Source organism: Vicia villosa, linkage group LG3, assembly GCF_029867415.1.
Source record: "Vicia villosa cultivar HV-30 ecotype Madison, WI linkage group LG3, Vvil1.0, whole genome shotgun sequence".
Lineage (NCBI taxonomy): Eukaryota > Viridiplantae > Streptophyta > Magnoliopsida > Fabales > Fabaceae > Vicia > Vicia villosa.
In genome coordinates, this window is record NC_081182.1 from 40174013 (window position 1) to 40192538 (window position 18526).

Consider the following 18526-nt stretch of genomic DNA (forward strand, 5'->3'; position numbering starts at 1 on the left):
TAAGTTTAGGCAGACCATACTATAAATTCTTAATGGTCAATTCATTTAGACTTTTAAAATTTAGTTGATCGTACCTCATATTTCACAATCACCTAGGTTCATTAATGCTTGATATGCACATACTTGTTTGTACTCACTAAACGTACAAATGTAAAACAATCCCTGGTAGATAAGGAATGTCAAAGACTTTAAGGTTGTTGTGGTATTGAGAGTCATCTCACGCAAGGTAAAAAGCTATTATATTTATGCATTTTCTATGTCTTACCCTCCTAAGTATCACGATACTGATGTATTTATAGTCCCATGTCCCCTTGTTAACCCACATTTTATGAGTTAATACACCCTTAATCTTCTTCTAATTTATGGCTAATTTGTTTTTTTAGTTTTTGTTATATTGCATTCTAGTTGTTTTATAGTAATTTGCTTGGAGCACAATTGTTCGAATCTCAAAGGTGTCACATGCAAGTATAGATGTTTTTTATTATAGCAAGTGATAAAAATAAGAGTATCGTACCCACATGGAGTGTTACTACTTATATATGATTTTGTATTAAATCTATTATGTCACTTTAAGCATAAGTAGAGAAATAATAATATGTGATGTTTTGAATCCAGCTTTCATATAAAATAAAGTAAATTGTAGAAAAACGTGGTGTAAAAGTAGTTAGAGTAATATAGTTGAGCTTTGATCCATTAATATACTTTAGTGTGCTACTGTTTAATGACGAGTGGTGTCGTGACAAGAAAGGCCAGAAGGATCTTGTGATGTATTTCTACCTCAATCAGAAACATGCATACAAAGGCGCGAAAACCAATTCTCTAAGTTCCACTTGTAACCCTAATATACGTCTGTTAAATGTTTTGATTTTCCTTAATGGTTGCAGTTTCTTATATCTAAGCCATCTAGGTCAAGTGAATATCTCAATCCTACTCTTTCAACCATTTTTATTCATGAAATATGTAACGCCCCAGACTGCTTTCGGGATGATCGACTGACCCCACAAACCAACACGGGTCTTTTCAGCATGCTTTGACCTCACTCGCACGCTTTCCGGGAAACTTCCCAGAAGGTCACCCATCCCAATACTACTCCAAGTCAAGCACGCTTAACTGTGAAGTTCTTACGGAACGGGCTCCCGAAAAGAAGATGCATCTTGTTGGTATAGGTAGTACCTATCAATCCTTATAAGCTTTCCTTCAACCATGCAGTCTCATACCTGCACGGCTTTAGGATCCCTCTCATTCTGATGTGGCGACCACCCTAGCCCCAATTGGCCCCAGGTGTTCCATGCGGTGCAACAACCCCTCGCCTTCTTCGGCCTCGGGTGTTACAAAATACACTTGTTGTTGGATCTCTCACAACAACAAGTTGTTACCTATCTCTAAGGTGATCAATCAAAGAAATAAGTGTTGGAATTGTAAACACATGATAAAGCAAGCACTAACCACACAATCATATAACATAAACACACTTTTAATATTAATATCACATTGCTCAACTATAAGAGGTTTAGCTCACAGTGAGCTAAGTACAAGCTATGAACATGTTTCTCAAAGGAAACATCTTAAGACAAGAAAATGAACAAAAAATATAAACCTAAGAGGAACTCAGAGTAGGACTTGAGATTGTTGCGCCAATGGTCATCAGCCAGCACAGACTTGGATGAGGAGAGAAGACTCTTTTTAGCATAGGGGATAAGAATCTCCGTACTAGCAGACAACAATGGGAGACAAGGTGTGCAGACTGCCACAGCAGGTGCATCCGTTGATTCTCTTCAACTACAAGTTTTAGCCGGTCCCTTTTTCTCGAACCAAAGGCTCTGATACCATTTGTTAGCGCAACATCAGGGGAGGGTCGAGTCGGGAGCATTGTTAATTTCCGGGACATTTCTTTGAGCAACACACCTTTGTGGGAGAGACACCACTTCTCCACCTAAAACCTTAAGGTGATAGGTGAGTGGGTTCTCCCACTTATATATGCTCAAGTCACCACACACATTTCCAATGTGGGACTATTATCCACACTCACACTTGATTCTCAATACTTAGTACTTCTTTCCATTCTTTCCTTATTAGCTAGCAACTTTTAAATGTTAACTCTCCATAATCCAAGCTTCTTCAGCTCGTATCCCATCAGCAGACTAGTTAACTCTTGCCTCAGCTTGACTTTTGCTAACCTCTACACACAAAACATAAATTAAACTAACAAATTGGAGCACCTAATGTACTCCACACATTTGAACCAAATGCGGTTTATTCTAATTTCGATTTGGTTCGGTTTGATTTTACAATTTTTTATTGAACCGTTTCGGTTTTGAACACTCCTAAAAAATAAGAATGTTTATTTATAATTTTTACTAATATAAAATATATTTTTTCAACATAATAATAAATAAAAGAAACATTTCCAACTGTACTAACCAGTCTGGCTTCAATAATTTTTTAAGTATTTTTATGCCCAGGAGGGTTCATAAGAGAGGAAGGAAAGAATAAGAACCCCGCGCAAGGCATGCATGAGAAGAAATCCCACTTCTAATTATCCAAGCAATGCTTTTACGGACACACACATCTTCATTTAAAAACCCTTGATATTTCTTTCATGCATTTCATCAAACACATAACGCACGTACCCACCCCAACATAGACTCCGTTTTCGTGCTCCAAATTGTGAAACCATGAAATCAGAGAAATTGGGATTCTGTCTTGTTCTACTCTTGTTGAGTTCATCTACTTGTTTAGCTTGGTTTGGTAGTAGTAAACACAAAACTTCAACTGCAAATCAACAATCCTCATCATCATCACCTTCGTATTTGAACCGTTTTCGTTCTGGCTCATCCGTCGTGTTCCCGGTTCACGGAAATGTTTACCCTGTTGGGTATGTAAAAGGAACTTTTTTTTTCTTACATTCTGTGTTTTGCTTTTTTTCCTTCAGTTTCACTTTATGCCTTTCTTTCTCCGCTGTTGCTTTCCTCGTGGCTTTTCCTATGAGGCCCCTCTCCATGTTTTGTTCTGTTCTTTTATTCCTCGAAAAGAGTGACGATTAAACAATGAATTTGAATATATTAAACATCTTTTTGAGGTTTCTTCCCATTCCTAAAGCATGTTTTTCTTTGTCTCATCTCATTCATACACAAACTTATAGCTTTTATTTAACATATATATAATGGATGAATCTATGTATAACAGCATAACAAACTTTTTTACATTTACAGGTTTTATAATGTGACTCTCAACATTGGGTATCCACCAAGGCCATATTTTCTTGATATTGACACGGGTAGCGACCTAACATGGCTTCAATGTGACGCCCCTTGCTCCCGGTGCTCTCAGGTACTCTCACTCGTTTTACTCATTGTCAAATACTAATGAAACAATGACACTGACATTGACATGTCAATCTGAATTTCGGTACTACATAGCTAAATTGATATATTTATGTAGAATTTGTTTGATTAAAAACTCCTATAATAACTAATCTTCAATGATTGTTGCTTATTTTTCAGACGCCCCATCCGCTTTACCGGCCTAGCAATGACTTAGTCCCCTGCAGGCATCCCCTCTGTGCATCCGTGCATCAGACGGAGAACTATGACTGTGAAGTCCAGCATCAGTGTGACTATGAAGTTGAGTATGCAGATTATTACTCATCCCTTGGTGTACTAGTCAATGATGTCTATGTTCTCAACTTTACAAATGGAGTCCAACTTAAAGTTCGTATGGGACTTGGGTTAGTAACTCTTTCGCATCATTTGCTAGTTTTAATGCTTAACCTCAAACTCAAACCACTTCCTTAGTTTATATTATTGTTTGGATAGCGCATAACTGCCATCGTATAAGAGCTTATTATGGATAAGATATTTCTTTAATAAAAGATAACATATAGTCAACATTAGAGGTGTCAATTTATGGGGCCAATTAATTTGAGCCCCAGCCCCATAATAATGGGGCCTAAAAAAAATTCAAAAATAATAGGCCCTTAAACACATAGGGCCCAAACTTAAAAGGCCCCAAAATTTAAAAGAGGGCCATTAGGCCCCAAATCAAATAAAATTTAAATTTTAATTTAAAAAATAAAATAATAAAAAATTCAAAAAATAATAACTTTTAAACAAAATAAATATATTAAAAATTATAAATAAATAAAAAAATTTTAAATTTTTTTTTAAAAAAAAAATTAAAAAATTGCACTAAAGAAATTCTAAAACTAAAAAAACAACTATTTAGAAAAAACTAATAGATTATCCTAAAGTGGCCGTTGTCGCAACTTGTAAAACAAATTTGTATTATCCTAAAGTGTGTATGATAAAAATCAAATTTTGTTAAAGATCATAAAATAATAATTATTTTTAGTACAAACATGCACTTATTATTAATAGATTAATTATATAAAAACATTTTATATTAAATTTATACAAATTCAAGTATGTGGGAATAGTTCATCTGATATTTATTGGTTGTCATAAATAGATACGAACAGTTGGTACAACATTCAACCATTGCATTTTTGTAATAGTTTTTCGTATTGTACTAATATAAATTAATTATATAAATTAACAACTATAGACTATATGAATTGTATATTTAATTTACGGGTGGTGATATTTATAGTAAAAAATAAAACATCAAACTTATTTAATTTGCATATCTGTGTAGGACCTAAATTCACAAATTGGCTTAAATTGGATTCAAAATATATTCATAAAATTTTGAAATTTCTAAAACTGCATTTAATTTAAAAAAAATTCAAAAAATTACAACACTTGTTTAAAAAATTCGATAGTTAAATCCGGTATGTTAAATTTATTTTTTAAAAAACCGGCCAAAATTCTTTTCAAACTTTGTAAAATACACTATCAAATTTTTCATTTGTAGTATCAGATTTTTCGTGAGTATGCAATATAAATTGAGGGGTGGCACCACAAATTCTCATCAAAAAATTACTTAAGTTAAAATATATATATCTTTTTTGTTTTGATAGGTGTTTATTTTAAAACTATTTAGATAGATGGACTAAACTAATCAATACTTTTAAATTAAAGAACGAAATTTATATTTTGTAAATTTAAAGAAATAAATCGACTGATTTTTTACAACTTCAGAAGACTGAATTGCATATTTTGTAAAATAAATGCAACCATACTATCAAACTGAATAAATGAGAATAAATAAAGAACACATAGCAAAATAAATGCAAGATTACAAGAGTAATAATCTATATTGGAACTAGAAATGAAATTTTTGAAACAAAATAAGGCCCTTCAATAGGGCCAAAAAATAACACATTAATTAAGGGGCCTAAAATTTTGGGGCCTAAAAAATTTCTCATTAACAAAGGGCTTAATAAAATAGGGCTTTAGTGGGGCTAAAAAATTGGGGCTTTGAAAAATTGGGCTTATTTGACAGCTCTAGTCAACATGTTTCCATACAAACTAAAAGTTGTTTCCACAACCTATCATGGAGAGTTTATGTAAAAATGTTGACAACACCTTATAGACATGTCATAAGCTGTTTTTATAAACTCTCCCAAACTTATGTTGGTAAATAAATCAAATAAATAAATCGAAACAGGCCCTATGTGTATGTTCTATCTAAATTTATCATTTCTGCAAGAAGTGTTTCAGAAAAACACAAATGTTGCATGATGATTATACCATACACAACTTTTTATTAAGGGGTAAAGATCCTGCTCTCTAATACTGTTCTTTTTGGTTACTTTCTCTAGATGTGGATATGATCAGATTTTTCCAGAATCTTCCTACCACCCTGTAGATGGTATGCTTGGCCTTGGCAGGGGAAAATCTAGCTTGGTATCACAGTTGAGTAGTCAGGGTTTGATAAGAAATGTGGTTGGACACTGTTTGAGTGCACAAGGAGGAGGATACATCTTCTTTGGAGATGTTTATGATTTGTCTCGATTGACTTGGACTCCAATGTCATCGAATGATCAGTAAGTAGATTTTCACATGTCAGATCTACATTTTATGTTCTCCTCATTTATGTAATCATATTAATATTTATTTTTGTTAATTTGTGATTTTTCTCAGCAAGCATTACTCGGCAGGGCCAGCTGAACTCGTTTTTGGAGGGAAGAAGACCGGGTGTGGAAATCTTTTAGCTGTTTTTGACACTGGGAGCTCTTACACTTACTTCAACTCCAACACTTATCAAGCACTAATTTCTTGGGTCAGTTGAAAGCTATTTTCATTACATCTTCCAATTTCAAGCATTTCAAAATGCATAAGCCATTACCACAACAATGTCAATATTTGAATTGTTTTCAAAATAAAAATAAAGGTTATTTATTTCTTCTGTAATACAAGAAAATACCGACACATTGTTTAACACGGGTCTTTCATTTGTTTGTCATATGTAGTTGGCAAAAGAATTAGCTGGAAAGCCTTTACAAGAAGCACCTGAAGACCAAACTCTCCCTCTATGTTGGTCTGGAAAAAGACCTTTTAGAAGTGTATACGACGTCAAAAAATACTTCAAGCCTATTGCATTCAATTTCCCAGGCTGTGGGAGAACAAAAGCCCAATTTGAAATTCCTCCTGAAGCATACCTGATTATATCAGTGAGTCAAGTCCCAACTAATCAATTTCTTCAAGAATTAAGATTAACTTTTATATCGTTAATAATATACCTTTCATTTTTGAATTTTGAATGCTGATAAATTGTCCTTTCAGAACATGGGAAATGTTTGCTTGGGCATTCTAAACGGCTCTGAAGTAGGAATGGAGGATTTGAACCTAATCGGAGGTAGGAATCGTGTTACTTTCTCTTTTCTTTCGATGCTCGTTCTTGTTAATTGCTTTCATCAATTGTACTGCTTTTGTCCATTTTTTTCAGCTTCATCTTTTTCACCAAAACTCTTGATGAAACTATGCATTATTAAAAAGCCCTTTTTTATGCAGACATGTCCATGCTAGACAAAGTGATGGTATTTGACAATGAGAAGCAGTTGATTGGCTGGGCACCAACAGATTGTAACCGAGTTCCAAAATCCCGAGATATTAGCATTTGATTACAACAGATTGTATCATCATAGCAACTTATACCCTACTTTATAGAACAGGGTATATGGTTGTATCAAATAAATGTTGATATCCTCATAAAGATATCCATGTGAATAGTATATTGGTATGGTATAGAGGTCAACCCTGAGTTTTAGTGTTTAAAGTGTAATTCCAACTGATCACAACTGAATATGATCAGTAGTATAGCATATCAGGAAAGTTTGAGAAGTTAAATTGGAAAGAGGAATTGGTGCAAAGATCAGATGCATTTGTTGATTCTATAATTGATCTATAATTTCATACAATAATATCTCAGCTGCTAGAAAGCAAAATTATAAAACCACCTGCTAGGCTGCAATATCTCAGCTGTTATGAATAAAACAATCATGTACCAAAAGTGAGACAAAATATAAAAAAAAAAAAAATTCAGTTTATTCAGACAGACGAATTCAGTCGTAAAAGACTAGCATACTGCTTTTTTTCTCAACACACAATGTCTACTATTATCATTAGTATATTATAGGAACCTCAAGTTGTGAACATTAATTAGACAGAGTAACATCATCAACTATAAACAATTTATATTTACATGACAATTCTTTGAGCAGCATCAATTTATTATTAGTAGTAATACATTGGAAGCTGTTATGTGTTAGTATTTTAATGCAAGTCTTTTTCATTGAACGTTGTTTTTGTCCTGGATTCATAAATAAAGCGTATAATAGTCTAATATAAAGCAGCATTCCATCTCTTTGAATTGAAAAGTATATTACAAATATATGAAAAAATGCTTTCATACCAGCAACAATACAAGAATTTTCTACACGAGTTCCTGCTCTTACGACACACCAATGCATGAACCATTAGGTTTGGATCTACACCTACTGGAGATAAGATAACCCTACTGCTCTTTTTTTTTTTAATTACATACAATTTTTCCTTATCTGTGCACAAATTAGGTCCAACCTAATCCAATCCAAATGGTCCATGTCAACCAAAATCACAATTCTCTGATCTCTCTAGCAGAGAATAAGAATAATTATCCATAGTGGTCCACATACAGTAGTTAATTAGGTGTAATTGCATTAATTAACGATGACTTTTCCTACTAAAAAATAAATTAAATTAGGCAACCCCCAATACCAAAAAGAATCATTTTCTGTCAAAACAGAATCAAAATGGCTTTTGTTGGTACATGAACATATCCTGTAACGGCGAAAGCTGGTTGATTTGGAACTGATCATTGGTCCCAAAAGGGTCATCCTCATACTCAAACGAAAGGCTATTATCCAAGTAATTGAACTCAAAACCAAACGCGTCATCCAGCTGTATCCCAAGTTCATTCCATTTTGGTTCACTTTGCACCTCTCTGTCGCACGTGACATCCGGTGAAACCACATGCCCGGAGCTGCTCGAGTCCGTGTGCAGCTTCGGAACCGAATCCGATGTGTCCATGTACAATTGGTAATTCACCAACTTCTGAATTTCTGGCTTTCTCTCATGTTCTTCTTCTTCATGCTGATAGTAATTATGAACCTCTTGTGTGTTGCCTGTGTTGAATTTCTCAATCTTTCCTTTCTTGTTGTAAATTCTACACAACACCCAATCATCAAGCTGCAAATCAAAAACCAAACTAAAATCAGATAAAATTTTCTATGAAACATTAACACAAACACTTAGACATAATCAAACTAATTGGACACCAAACGTACCCTCAAGTTGTTTTTCTTGCCGGCGGACCTATCAACGTTGGCAAGACGGTACTCATGCATAATCCAATTAGTTTTCACTCCTTTGGGGGCTTTGCCAGCATAGAAAACCAGTGCCTTTTTTATCCCCTTCGCTTTCACTTTCCCAATCGGTTTATCAGCCCCGGTAGCCTTCCAGTAACCACTTCCAGCAGCCCGGTTAGGCCGAGAACCGTTCGGGTATTTTCGATCTCTCGGAGAGAAAAAGTACCATTCTTTCTCACTTTGATAACCCATTTCTGCAAACATAAGAAAAAAATTATTGATATACAATTAGAAAGAAAAGTAGCAAAAAAAAAAGTGATAAGTGAAAAAATGAAGTACCAGGTAGCTGCCATGGATCAAACTTATACAAATCAACTTCTTTAACAACGGGAACAGAAATTGAATGTCCAGCACATTTTCTACACAAGTAATGATTCACCAATTCTTCATCGGTTGGATGAAATCTGAAACCAGGTGGTAACTCTAATTCACCTTGCATTCGCGTATCTGAAGGCTTCTTCAAACGTTGACTCTGTTGTTGATGATTGTTCTTGTTGTTAATTCTCGTTGTTGTTGTTGTTGACGATGATTCTTGTTCTTGTTGATGATTCTTGTTCTTGTTGATGATGTTGTTGTGTGTTGTGTTTTGTGAAATGAAAGTTGCGATGAGACAGAGTCAATGGATGGGTTTTATTATATAGGAGCGTGAGAGAAAGTGATGAGTGAATTTAGACACGTGCGTATGCTGAGGTGGAGGTCGTATCTATAAATTTTCAACATATAAATAATGTTCGTGATATTTTCAGCTGACCGCAGCCACTACGTGGCAGTGTTTGAGTGGTGGTTTGCACGTGTGACTGTTCAGCGTTTTTTGGTGATTCTGTCATTGCTTACGTTATTCTTGTGAGCCCGTACGGTCGTTTTTTAAATGTCGGCTTGAATAGTTATGGTCATGTCGATCAGACCAATCATGTGGTTCTATTCTTGGGCTACCCATCACCGTTATGCTTCGTGTTCAAAATTTGTGAAGTAACAACTTGCAGTGAATGTTTAAGCATAGTATAATAAAGTGTCGGGGGACATTCTTTAAAAGTAAACTCTATTTGTCATAGATATATTTTCCTCCATTACAGAAATGAATGTGGTTTTAACACATAAAATTTGTTTTAAAATGTTTAATTTTTTATGTCATTTTTTTTATTTGTTTACTTTGAGTATTGTTTTCAACTTACATTAATGTAATTAATTTAGTAAAAGTGAAATGTTCTATAATAATACTATTTTATTATTTAATATTTGAGAAAAAAAATTTAAACGTCAATATTTTTAGAATGAATCTTCTCTTTCATCAACCGCGATTTCAGACCATCCATACACGTCTTCCTATTTTCAAGATTCAAGTCCTTATGTTTTACACGACTATGTTGAAACTGAGTATTTCACTGGAGAATACTCCTTTGTGGTAAAAATTTTCCGTTCTTCGATCTTGTTTTTTATGCTTGATGTGTTTTGCTTTGGCTTGCTAAGAAGAAAAGTATAGAGAGGAAAGTTTGATTATGTTGAAAAAGATATGAGATTTAACTTCTGATTTTGACATGTGATTCATATTGTTGTTTGTTATTTTTTGTATTACAGATGTGGTTGTATTTTGTTTGCGTGTCACTGCCTCGACTATGTTCCTGTGTATTGTTGTGGCGTGACGTCTTGGATATTGCTAACGTTGCGAACGCATACATTATTGTCGGTTTGTATTTCAAATCGATTTGATCATGATACGTACACTCTGTGTTAGCATCTTGTTGTTTTTTATCTATGGTTATGTGCGACATTCTGCTTTCGTTGTCATTGCGTGCTATATGGATATGAGTTTTTTTTTGTTGACGGTTTTTGCATTACATTTCATCATGTTTCATTCTTACGTTATGCCGGTTTGCATTTCGATTCAGTGGTGTTATGCATTTTTCTTTAGCATATTTGTTATGATTGCTGCTTGTTTGTGTATCACTTTCCGTTATGTCACATTTCATGCATTACTATACATTACGTTAACTCGCATTACAATTCGCAATGTTACGTTAACTTTCGTGCCCTCGTGTTACAATTCACAACGTTACGTTAACTTTTGTGCCCCCGCGACACAATTTGTGTGTTATGCGGATTCACGCACGTTAACACAATTCGTGTGTGTCAACTCAATTCACGCATTACACGAATTTGCGTACGTTAACTCAATTTATATGCGTTAACTCAATTCGCGTATGTTAACTCATTTCGTGTTCTTACATTATTCTTTGTAATTTTGCATTATGATTTAATCGGATTCAAAATCTTTTCTTAGTAAATAAGAAAATTGAGTGTACACTCTTTTTTATCCTCGAATAATCTGACGCAAAGTGTACACTTTGTTCCAACCGATTATTCGTCTTCTGTCAAAAATAACAAAATCAAACTATTTTTCACAATTAAAACCAAGACCATTTTCAAAATTATCTCAAATAATTTTCTCAATAAACTCGGATGAAAAAGGACAATTGGATGCAAATCTTTTAATCCTCGAATAATCGGATGCAAAGTGTACACTTTGTTGCAACCGATTATTTGTCTTTCGCCTGAAAATACATAATTATATTTGGATTCAAAAGGACAATTGGATACACATCCTTTTGATCCTCGAATAAACGGACGCAAAGTGTACACTTTATTCCAATCGGTTACTCGTATTCCTCAAAGACAGTTTTCATAAATCAATTATGGATGAAAAAGGACGATGGGATGCACATCCTTTTAATCCCCGAATAATCAGACCCGAGGTATACACCTTGTTCCAACCTAGAATTCGTCTTCCGCATAAAAATATTTTCAACCAATCAAACCTATCCTTTTTATCCAAGTGCGCCCGAAACCATTTGAATGATGTTTTATCCATTTTAACGCAATACAAACTAACGCTTCAGCCTCCCACGCCAGAGCAACAAGCAACATTTAACCGCTATAATGCAACCTAAACATGATACATTTAAATCAACAGACAAACACTCATTTGCTACTAAAAATTATGTAGCTTTGAATTCCTTATCGCACTTGAGGGTACGTTGGAGAATGACTCAGAATCTTGTCAAACACCCTAATAAAAAACCCTAAAATTTCCCCTCTCTTTATCTTATAAATATCGCAATAATTAGAAGAAATCAAATAACTTAAGCTAGCACCATTATTCGTAAAACTACCTAAATGGTTCCCGTTGAGTATAATGGATGTGTGGGGTAATACCCTCCCCTCGTATAATCGAATCCCGAACATAAATTTGGTTGTGATGACCATATTTTCATTCTTTTAGGGTTTTATCGACATTTTTCCTTTAAAAAATAAACTTCAGTGGTGACTCTTTTGTAATTTGAGCGTTCGTACGCTTGAGTATTTTTTCGCCGCGACAGGTTGATCTTAGGAAGGCTTCATTAGATCAACCTTCTTGGTATGACAGGCGAGTGACATTCATACTAGTTTGTTTATTCTTGTACTAAGGAGGTCAAAAATGGTATGAAAATCTCATTATAGCATGATATTTGGGTTGGGGAGTGCCCATTAAGTGTCTCTTTTGAAAGGATGATCCTCATCTCATAATAGAAGTCTCATGTGGTGGGTTCAAAATAGGGGTGACAAGATGGGTTCGGCCCATTAGATATGTCTGTTTTGCCCGCACTTTAGTGCCCGGTAGGTCAAGGTTTAGCCACACACCCTCTAATGTGCTCCCCCTATCCGCCCTATTAGGGCACAAGCATTTACATGATTATTTTTTATATTTTTAGGCTTAAAAGGTTCACTGCCAGGGGACCCTTACTTTTAGATCGGGGTGGGCAAGGTTTTAGGCCCACACCCTCAAGTATATCCACCTCGCCCCGCCCTACCCCTTTTTTTGCAGGCTTTTACAGGGTGGACCTAAATGGGGCGGGCATGCCCGTTTGCCGCCCTTAATTTATATGAGCATGGGATGGAAATGTTTGGGTGTGGGACTTTAGGTGGAAGCACTCCGTTCTTGTATGGGAGGGAGAGCTTTTGGAGGATTTAGTTAATTCTATTGTTGGGGGTGGTTAAGTAGGGGGGCGAATGTCTGAGCTTGGATCCTAGACCACTTGAGAGGGTATATAGTGAGGTCGGCTTATACCATACTTTCCTCTTTGGAGGAAGGAGTATAAGGTAGGTCGACCCGAGCGATCAGAGTGCTATATAGGGTTTGGAAGAGTTGTGTTCCTTCTAAAGTGGTAGTTTTTTGGTAGATATTGTAGGATAGATTGTCTACCAGGCAGAATCTCATTAGACGTAAAATTCTTTCATTTAACGAAACTAGTCTAAAACATTTGTAACTTTCTTTCTGGACCTTTCTATAAAGTTTACATCCTATTCATTTACTTATTATTTCAAGTTCATATAATCTCTTGTCGTAACTTCAGGGTTAAAGTTAATAAAATTTGTCATGGAAACACATTTCCATGTATCCTTGAGTTTGTGTTAAGTTTTGTGGGAGAGAGGAATACCTCAAATGATATTCCTATACATTTGTAGTTTATGGAATTCAGTCTGGTTTCCCTTACTGCATCACATAGTAAAACTTCCTATATGCTCCATAGTCTACTTGCAAACTTCCTACAAGCATATTCATGAGTTTAAGTTGTATTCTAAAACACCTTTTGAGTGTATCATCTATGAGGTTTAGATCCAACAGGTGTTGCCTATAAGGTCTTGTCTCGGCTACACCTAACTTCTGCAAACATGTTCTTTCAGAGGTTATGGAAACCTTTCTAGAATTGAACATGAGGTGAAGGGTTTCCCATTGTTGATCTCGATTCAATAAATTATCGATGCCATTAGCGCCATATGTTGGTAAAATGGATTAGTAATTCATTATTATTCACCAATATAACCATTAATTACTATTGGTGTGATCGAACCCAATAGGGTTAAAAGTGATCCATCAAATCTTTGCAAGTATGTTATTGGATTATCTAATACATATGAGTAATAACCTTGTTGTTGCTCAGTCCATTAATCCACAATTGGCCTTTGTGTTTATATTACTAGGTCAAACATTTAAAATGAAGGTGGTTTTTAACACATAAAATTTGTTTTAAAATGTTTAATTTTTATGTCATTTTTTTATTTGTTTACTTTGAGTATTGTTTTCAACTTACATTAATATAATTAATTTAGTAAAAATGAAAGGTTCTATAATAATATTATTTTATTCTTTAATCTTCGTGAAAAAATTTTAAACGTTACACATTTTAAAATGAATCTTCTCCTTCATCAACCGCGATCTTTTCTATCATAAGACTCTGTCTCAGACCGTCCATTCTTGTCTATCTCTCTTCAAGATTCAACTCTTTATGTTTTACACCACTCTGTTGAAATTGAGTATTTCACCGGAGAATACTCCTTTGTGGTAAATCTTATCCGTTCGTCGATCTTGTTTTTTATGCTTGATGTGTTTTGATTTGGCTTGCTAAGAAGAAAAGTATTGAGAGGAAAGTTTGATTATGTTCAAAAGGAGTATGAGATATAACTTCTGATTTTGACATGTGATTCATATTGTTGTTTGTTATTTTTTGTATTACAGATGTGGTTGTATTTTGTTTGCGTGTCACTGCCTCGACTATGTTCCTGTGTATTGTTGTGGCGTGACGTCTTGGATATTGCTTATGTTATGAACGCATATATTATTGTCGGTTGGTATTTCGACTCGATTTGATCATGATACGTACACTCTGCGTTAGCATTTTGTTGTTTTTTTTATCTATGGTTAAGTGCGACATTCTGCTTTCGTTGTCGTTGCGTGCTATATGGATATGAGTTTTTTTGTTGACGGCTTTTGCATTACATCTCATCATGTTTCATTACGCTTACGTTATGCCGGTTTGCATTTCGATTCAGTGGTGTTATGCATTTTTCTTTAGCATATTTGTTATGATTGCTGCTTGTTTGTGTATCACTTTCCGTTATGTCACATTTCATGCATTACGATACATTATGTTAACTCGCATTACAATTCGCAATGTTACGTTAACTTTCGTGCCCTCGTGTTACAATTTGCAACGTTACGTTAACTTTTGTGCCATCGCGACACAATTTGCGTGTTATGCGGATTCACGTATGTTAACACAATTCATGTGTGTCAACTCAATTCACGCATTACGTGAATTTGCGTACGTTAACTCAATTTGTATGCGTTAACTCAATTCGCGTATGTTAACTCATTTCGTGTTCTTACATTATTCTTTGTAATTTTGCATTATGATTTAATCGGATTCAAAATCTTTTCTCAGTAAATAAGAAAATTGAGTGTACACTCTTTTTTATCCTCGAATAATCTAACGCAAAGTGTACACTTTGTTCCAACTGATTATTCGTCTTCTGTCATAAATAACAAAATTAAACTATTTTTCACAATTAAAACCAAGACCATTTTCAAAATTATTCAAATTTATCTCAAATAATTTTCTCAATAAACTCGGATGAAAAAGGACAATTGGATGCAAATCTTTTAATCCTCGAATAATCGGACGCAAAGTGTACGCTTTGTTGCAATCGATTATTTGTCTTTCGCCTGAAAATACATAATTATATTTGGATTAAAAAGGACAATTGGATACACATCCTTTTGATCCTCGAATAAACGGACGCAAAGTGTACACTTTATTCCAATTAGTTACTCGTATTCCTCAAAGACAATTTTCATAAATCAATTATGGATGAAAAAGGACACTGGGATGCACATCCTTTTGATCCCCGAATAATCACACCCGAGGTGTACACCTTGTTCCAACCTAGAATTCGTCTTCCGCCTAAAAATAATTTCAACCAATCAAACCTATCCTTTTTTCCCAAGTGCGCCCGAAACCATTTGAATGATGTTTTATCCATTTTAACGCAATACAAACTAATGCTTCAGCCTCCCACGCCAGAGCAACAAGCAACATTTAACCGCTATAATGCAACCTAAACATGATACATTTAAATCAACAGACAAACACTCATTTGCTACTAAAAACTATGTAGCTTTGAATTCCTCATCGCACCTGAGGGTACGTTGGAGAATGACTCAGAATCTTGTCAAACACCCTAATAAAAAACCCTAAAATTTCCCCTCTCTTTATCTTATAAATATATCGCAATAATTAGAAGAAATCAAATAACTTAAGCTAACACCATTATTCGTAAAACTACCTAAATGGTTCCCGTTGAGTACAATGGATGTGTGGGGTAATACCCTCCCCTCGTATAATCAAACCCCGAACATAAATTTGGTTGTGATGACCATATTTTCGTTCTTTTAGGGTTTTATCGACATTTTTCCTTTAAAAAATAAACTTCAGTGGCGACTCTTTTGTAATTCGAGCGTTCGTACGCTTGAGTATTTTTGCGCCGTGATAGGTTGATCTTAGGAAGGCTTCATTAAATCAACCTTCTTGGTTTGACAGGTGAGTGACATTCATACTAGTTTGTTTATTCTTGTACTAAGGAGGTCGAAAATGGTATGAAAATCTCGTTCTAGCATTATATTTGGGTTGGGGGGTTCCCATTAAGTGTCTCTTTTGAAAGGATGATCCTCATCTCATAATAGAAGTCTCATGCAGTGGGTTCAAAGTAGGGGTGACAAAATGGGTCCGGCCCGTTAGACATGTCTGTTTTGCCCGCACTTTAGTTCCCGGTAGGTCAAGGTTTAGCCACACACCCTCTAATGTGCTCCCCCTGTCCGCCTTATTTTTTATGGGCACAGGAATTTACATGATTTTTTATATTATTAGGCTTAAAAGGTTCACTGCCAGGGGACCTTTACTTATAGATCGGGGTGGGCATGGTTTTAGACCCACACCCTCAAGTATATCCACCTCGCCCCGCCCTGCCCCTTTTTTTGCAGGCTTTTGCGGGGCGGACCTAAATGGGGAGGGCATGCCCGTTTTCCGCCCTTAATTTAATGGGAGCATGGGATGGAAATGTTTGGGTATGGGACTTTAGGTGGAAGCACTCTTTTCTTGTATGGGAGGGAGAGCTTTTGGAGGATTTTGTTGATTCTATTGTTGGGGTGGTTAAGTAGGGGGACGAATGTCTGAGCTTGGATCCTAGATCCCTTGAGAGGGTATATAGTGAGGTCTGCTTATACCAGACTTTCCTCTTTGGAGGAAGGAGTATAAGGTAGGTCGACCCGAGCGATCAAAGTGTTATATAGGGTTTGGAAGAGTTGTGTTCCTTCTAAAGTGGTAGTTTTTTGGTAGCTATTGTAGGATATATTGTCTACCAGGAAGAATCTCATTAGACGTAAAATTCTTTCATTTGACGAAACTAGGCTAAAACATTTCTAACTTTCTTTCTGGACCTTTCTATAAAGTTTACATCCGATTCATTTACTTATTATTTCAAGTTCATATAATCTCTTGTCGTAACTTCAGGGCTAAAGTCAATAAAATTTGTCATGGAAACACATTTCCATGTATCCTTGAGTTTGTGTTAAGTTTTGTGGGAGAGAGGAATACCTCATAAATGATATTCCTATACATTTGTAGTTTATGGAATTCAGTCTGGTTTCCCTTACTGTATCACATAGTAAAACTTCCTATATACTCCATAGTCTACTTGCAATCTTCCCCAAGACAAATCTAGAGTTGTGTAACCTTTGGTAAAATACACCAATATTTCCAATTACTCATAGTATAGTTAATATATATATAAGCATATTCATGAGTTTAAGTTGTATTCTGAAACACCTTTTGAGTGTATCATCTATGAGGTTTAGATCCAACAGGTGTTTCCTATAAGGTCTTGTCTCGGCTACACCTAGGCATGGCAACGGGGCGGGTCGGGGACGATTTTTACCTCCCCCAAACCCAAACCCGAATCCCCAAACAATCCCCGTTCCCTGCCCCAAACCCAAACGGGGATGAAGAAATAAAACCCAAACCCGTCCCAAACGGGTTCGGGTATCCCCGCCCCGCCACCATCTATTTAGTAAAATCAATTTTTTTAATTGAAATATTTATTTTTTTCCAAAATCAAATTACATTATAAATGATAAAATAAAATAATCTCAAAATATTCTATAGATACATTTCAAATATTTTAAATAATAAATACAAATCAAATTACTAAAACATTTACCACATATTTAATATTATAATTTATCATAAATAAATAATAATGTATATAATGAAATAAACGGGGCGGTTTCGGGGTGGGTACTAGTGTCCCCATTACCCGATCCGTCCCCATATTTGGTGATCGGGGAAAACTCAAACCCGAACCCAAACCCAGTCAAAGCGGGGTTTCCCCGTCAACTTCGGGGCGGGTTCGGGTGGGTACCCGCGAGTATGGGTTTTGTTGCCATGTCTAGCTACACCTAACTTCTGCAAACATGTTCTTTCAGAGGTTATGGAAACCTTTCTAGAATTGAACATGAGGAGAAGGGTTTCCCATTGTTGATCGCGATTCAATAAATTATCGATACCACTAGCGCCATATGTTGGTAAAATGGATTAGTAATTCATTATTATTCACCAATATAACCATTAATTAGTATTGGTGTGATCGAACCCAATAGGGTTAAAATTGATGCATTAATCTTTGCAAGTATGTTATTGGATTATCTAATACATATGAGTAAATAACCTTGTTGTTGCTCAGTCCATTAATCCACAATTGGCCTTTGTGTTTATGTTACTAGGTCAAACATTTATTCTCCGACATAGGATATGTTCACCTGTAGAGTGTGTGCGTAAGGAAAAATTTATG

The 18526-nt window shown here is 35.3% G+C and overlaps 2 protein-coding genes across 2 annotated transcripts; one reads left to right on the forward strand and one right to left on the reverse strand.

The window, feature by feature from the left end:
- The first annotated feature begins 2491 nt into the window (after positions 1–2491).
- LOC131661078 (aspartic proteinase Asp1-like) lies at positions 2492–7425 on the forward strand. Its single transcript, XM_058930491.1, has 8 exons — positions 2492–2875; positions 3213–3330; positions 3504–3727; positions 5723–5947; positions 6045–6183; positions 6374–6574; positions 6687–6759; positions 6915–7425. Exons 1-8 carry the CDS (start codon positions 2676–2678, stop codon positions 7022–7024), a joined length of 1290 nt encoding a protein of 429 aa, XP_058786474.1. The 5' UTR covers positions 2492–2675; the 3' UTR covers positions 7025–7425.
- A 318-nt stretch (positions 7426–7743) lies between these two features.
- LOC131661079 (NAC domain-containing protein 2-like) lies at positions 7744–9416 on the reverse strand. Its single transcript, XM_058930492.1, has 3 exons — positions 9089–9416; positions 8729–9003; positions 7744–8630 (listed from the first exon to the last, which is right to left on the reverse strand). The coding sequence occupies exons 1-3, from the start codon at positions 9246–9248 to the stop codon at positions 8190–8192; spliced, it is 876 nt and encodes a 291-aa protein (XP_058786475.1). The 5' UTR covers positions 9249–9416; the 3' UTR covers positions 7744–8189.
- Positions 9417–18526: the final 9110 nt, after the last annotated feature.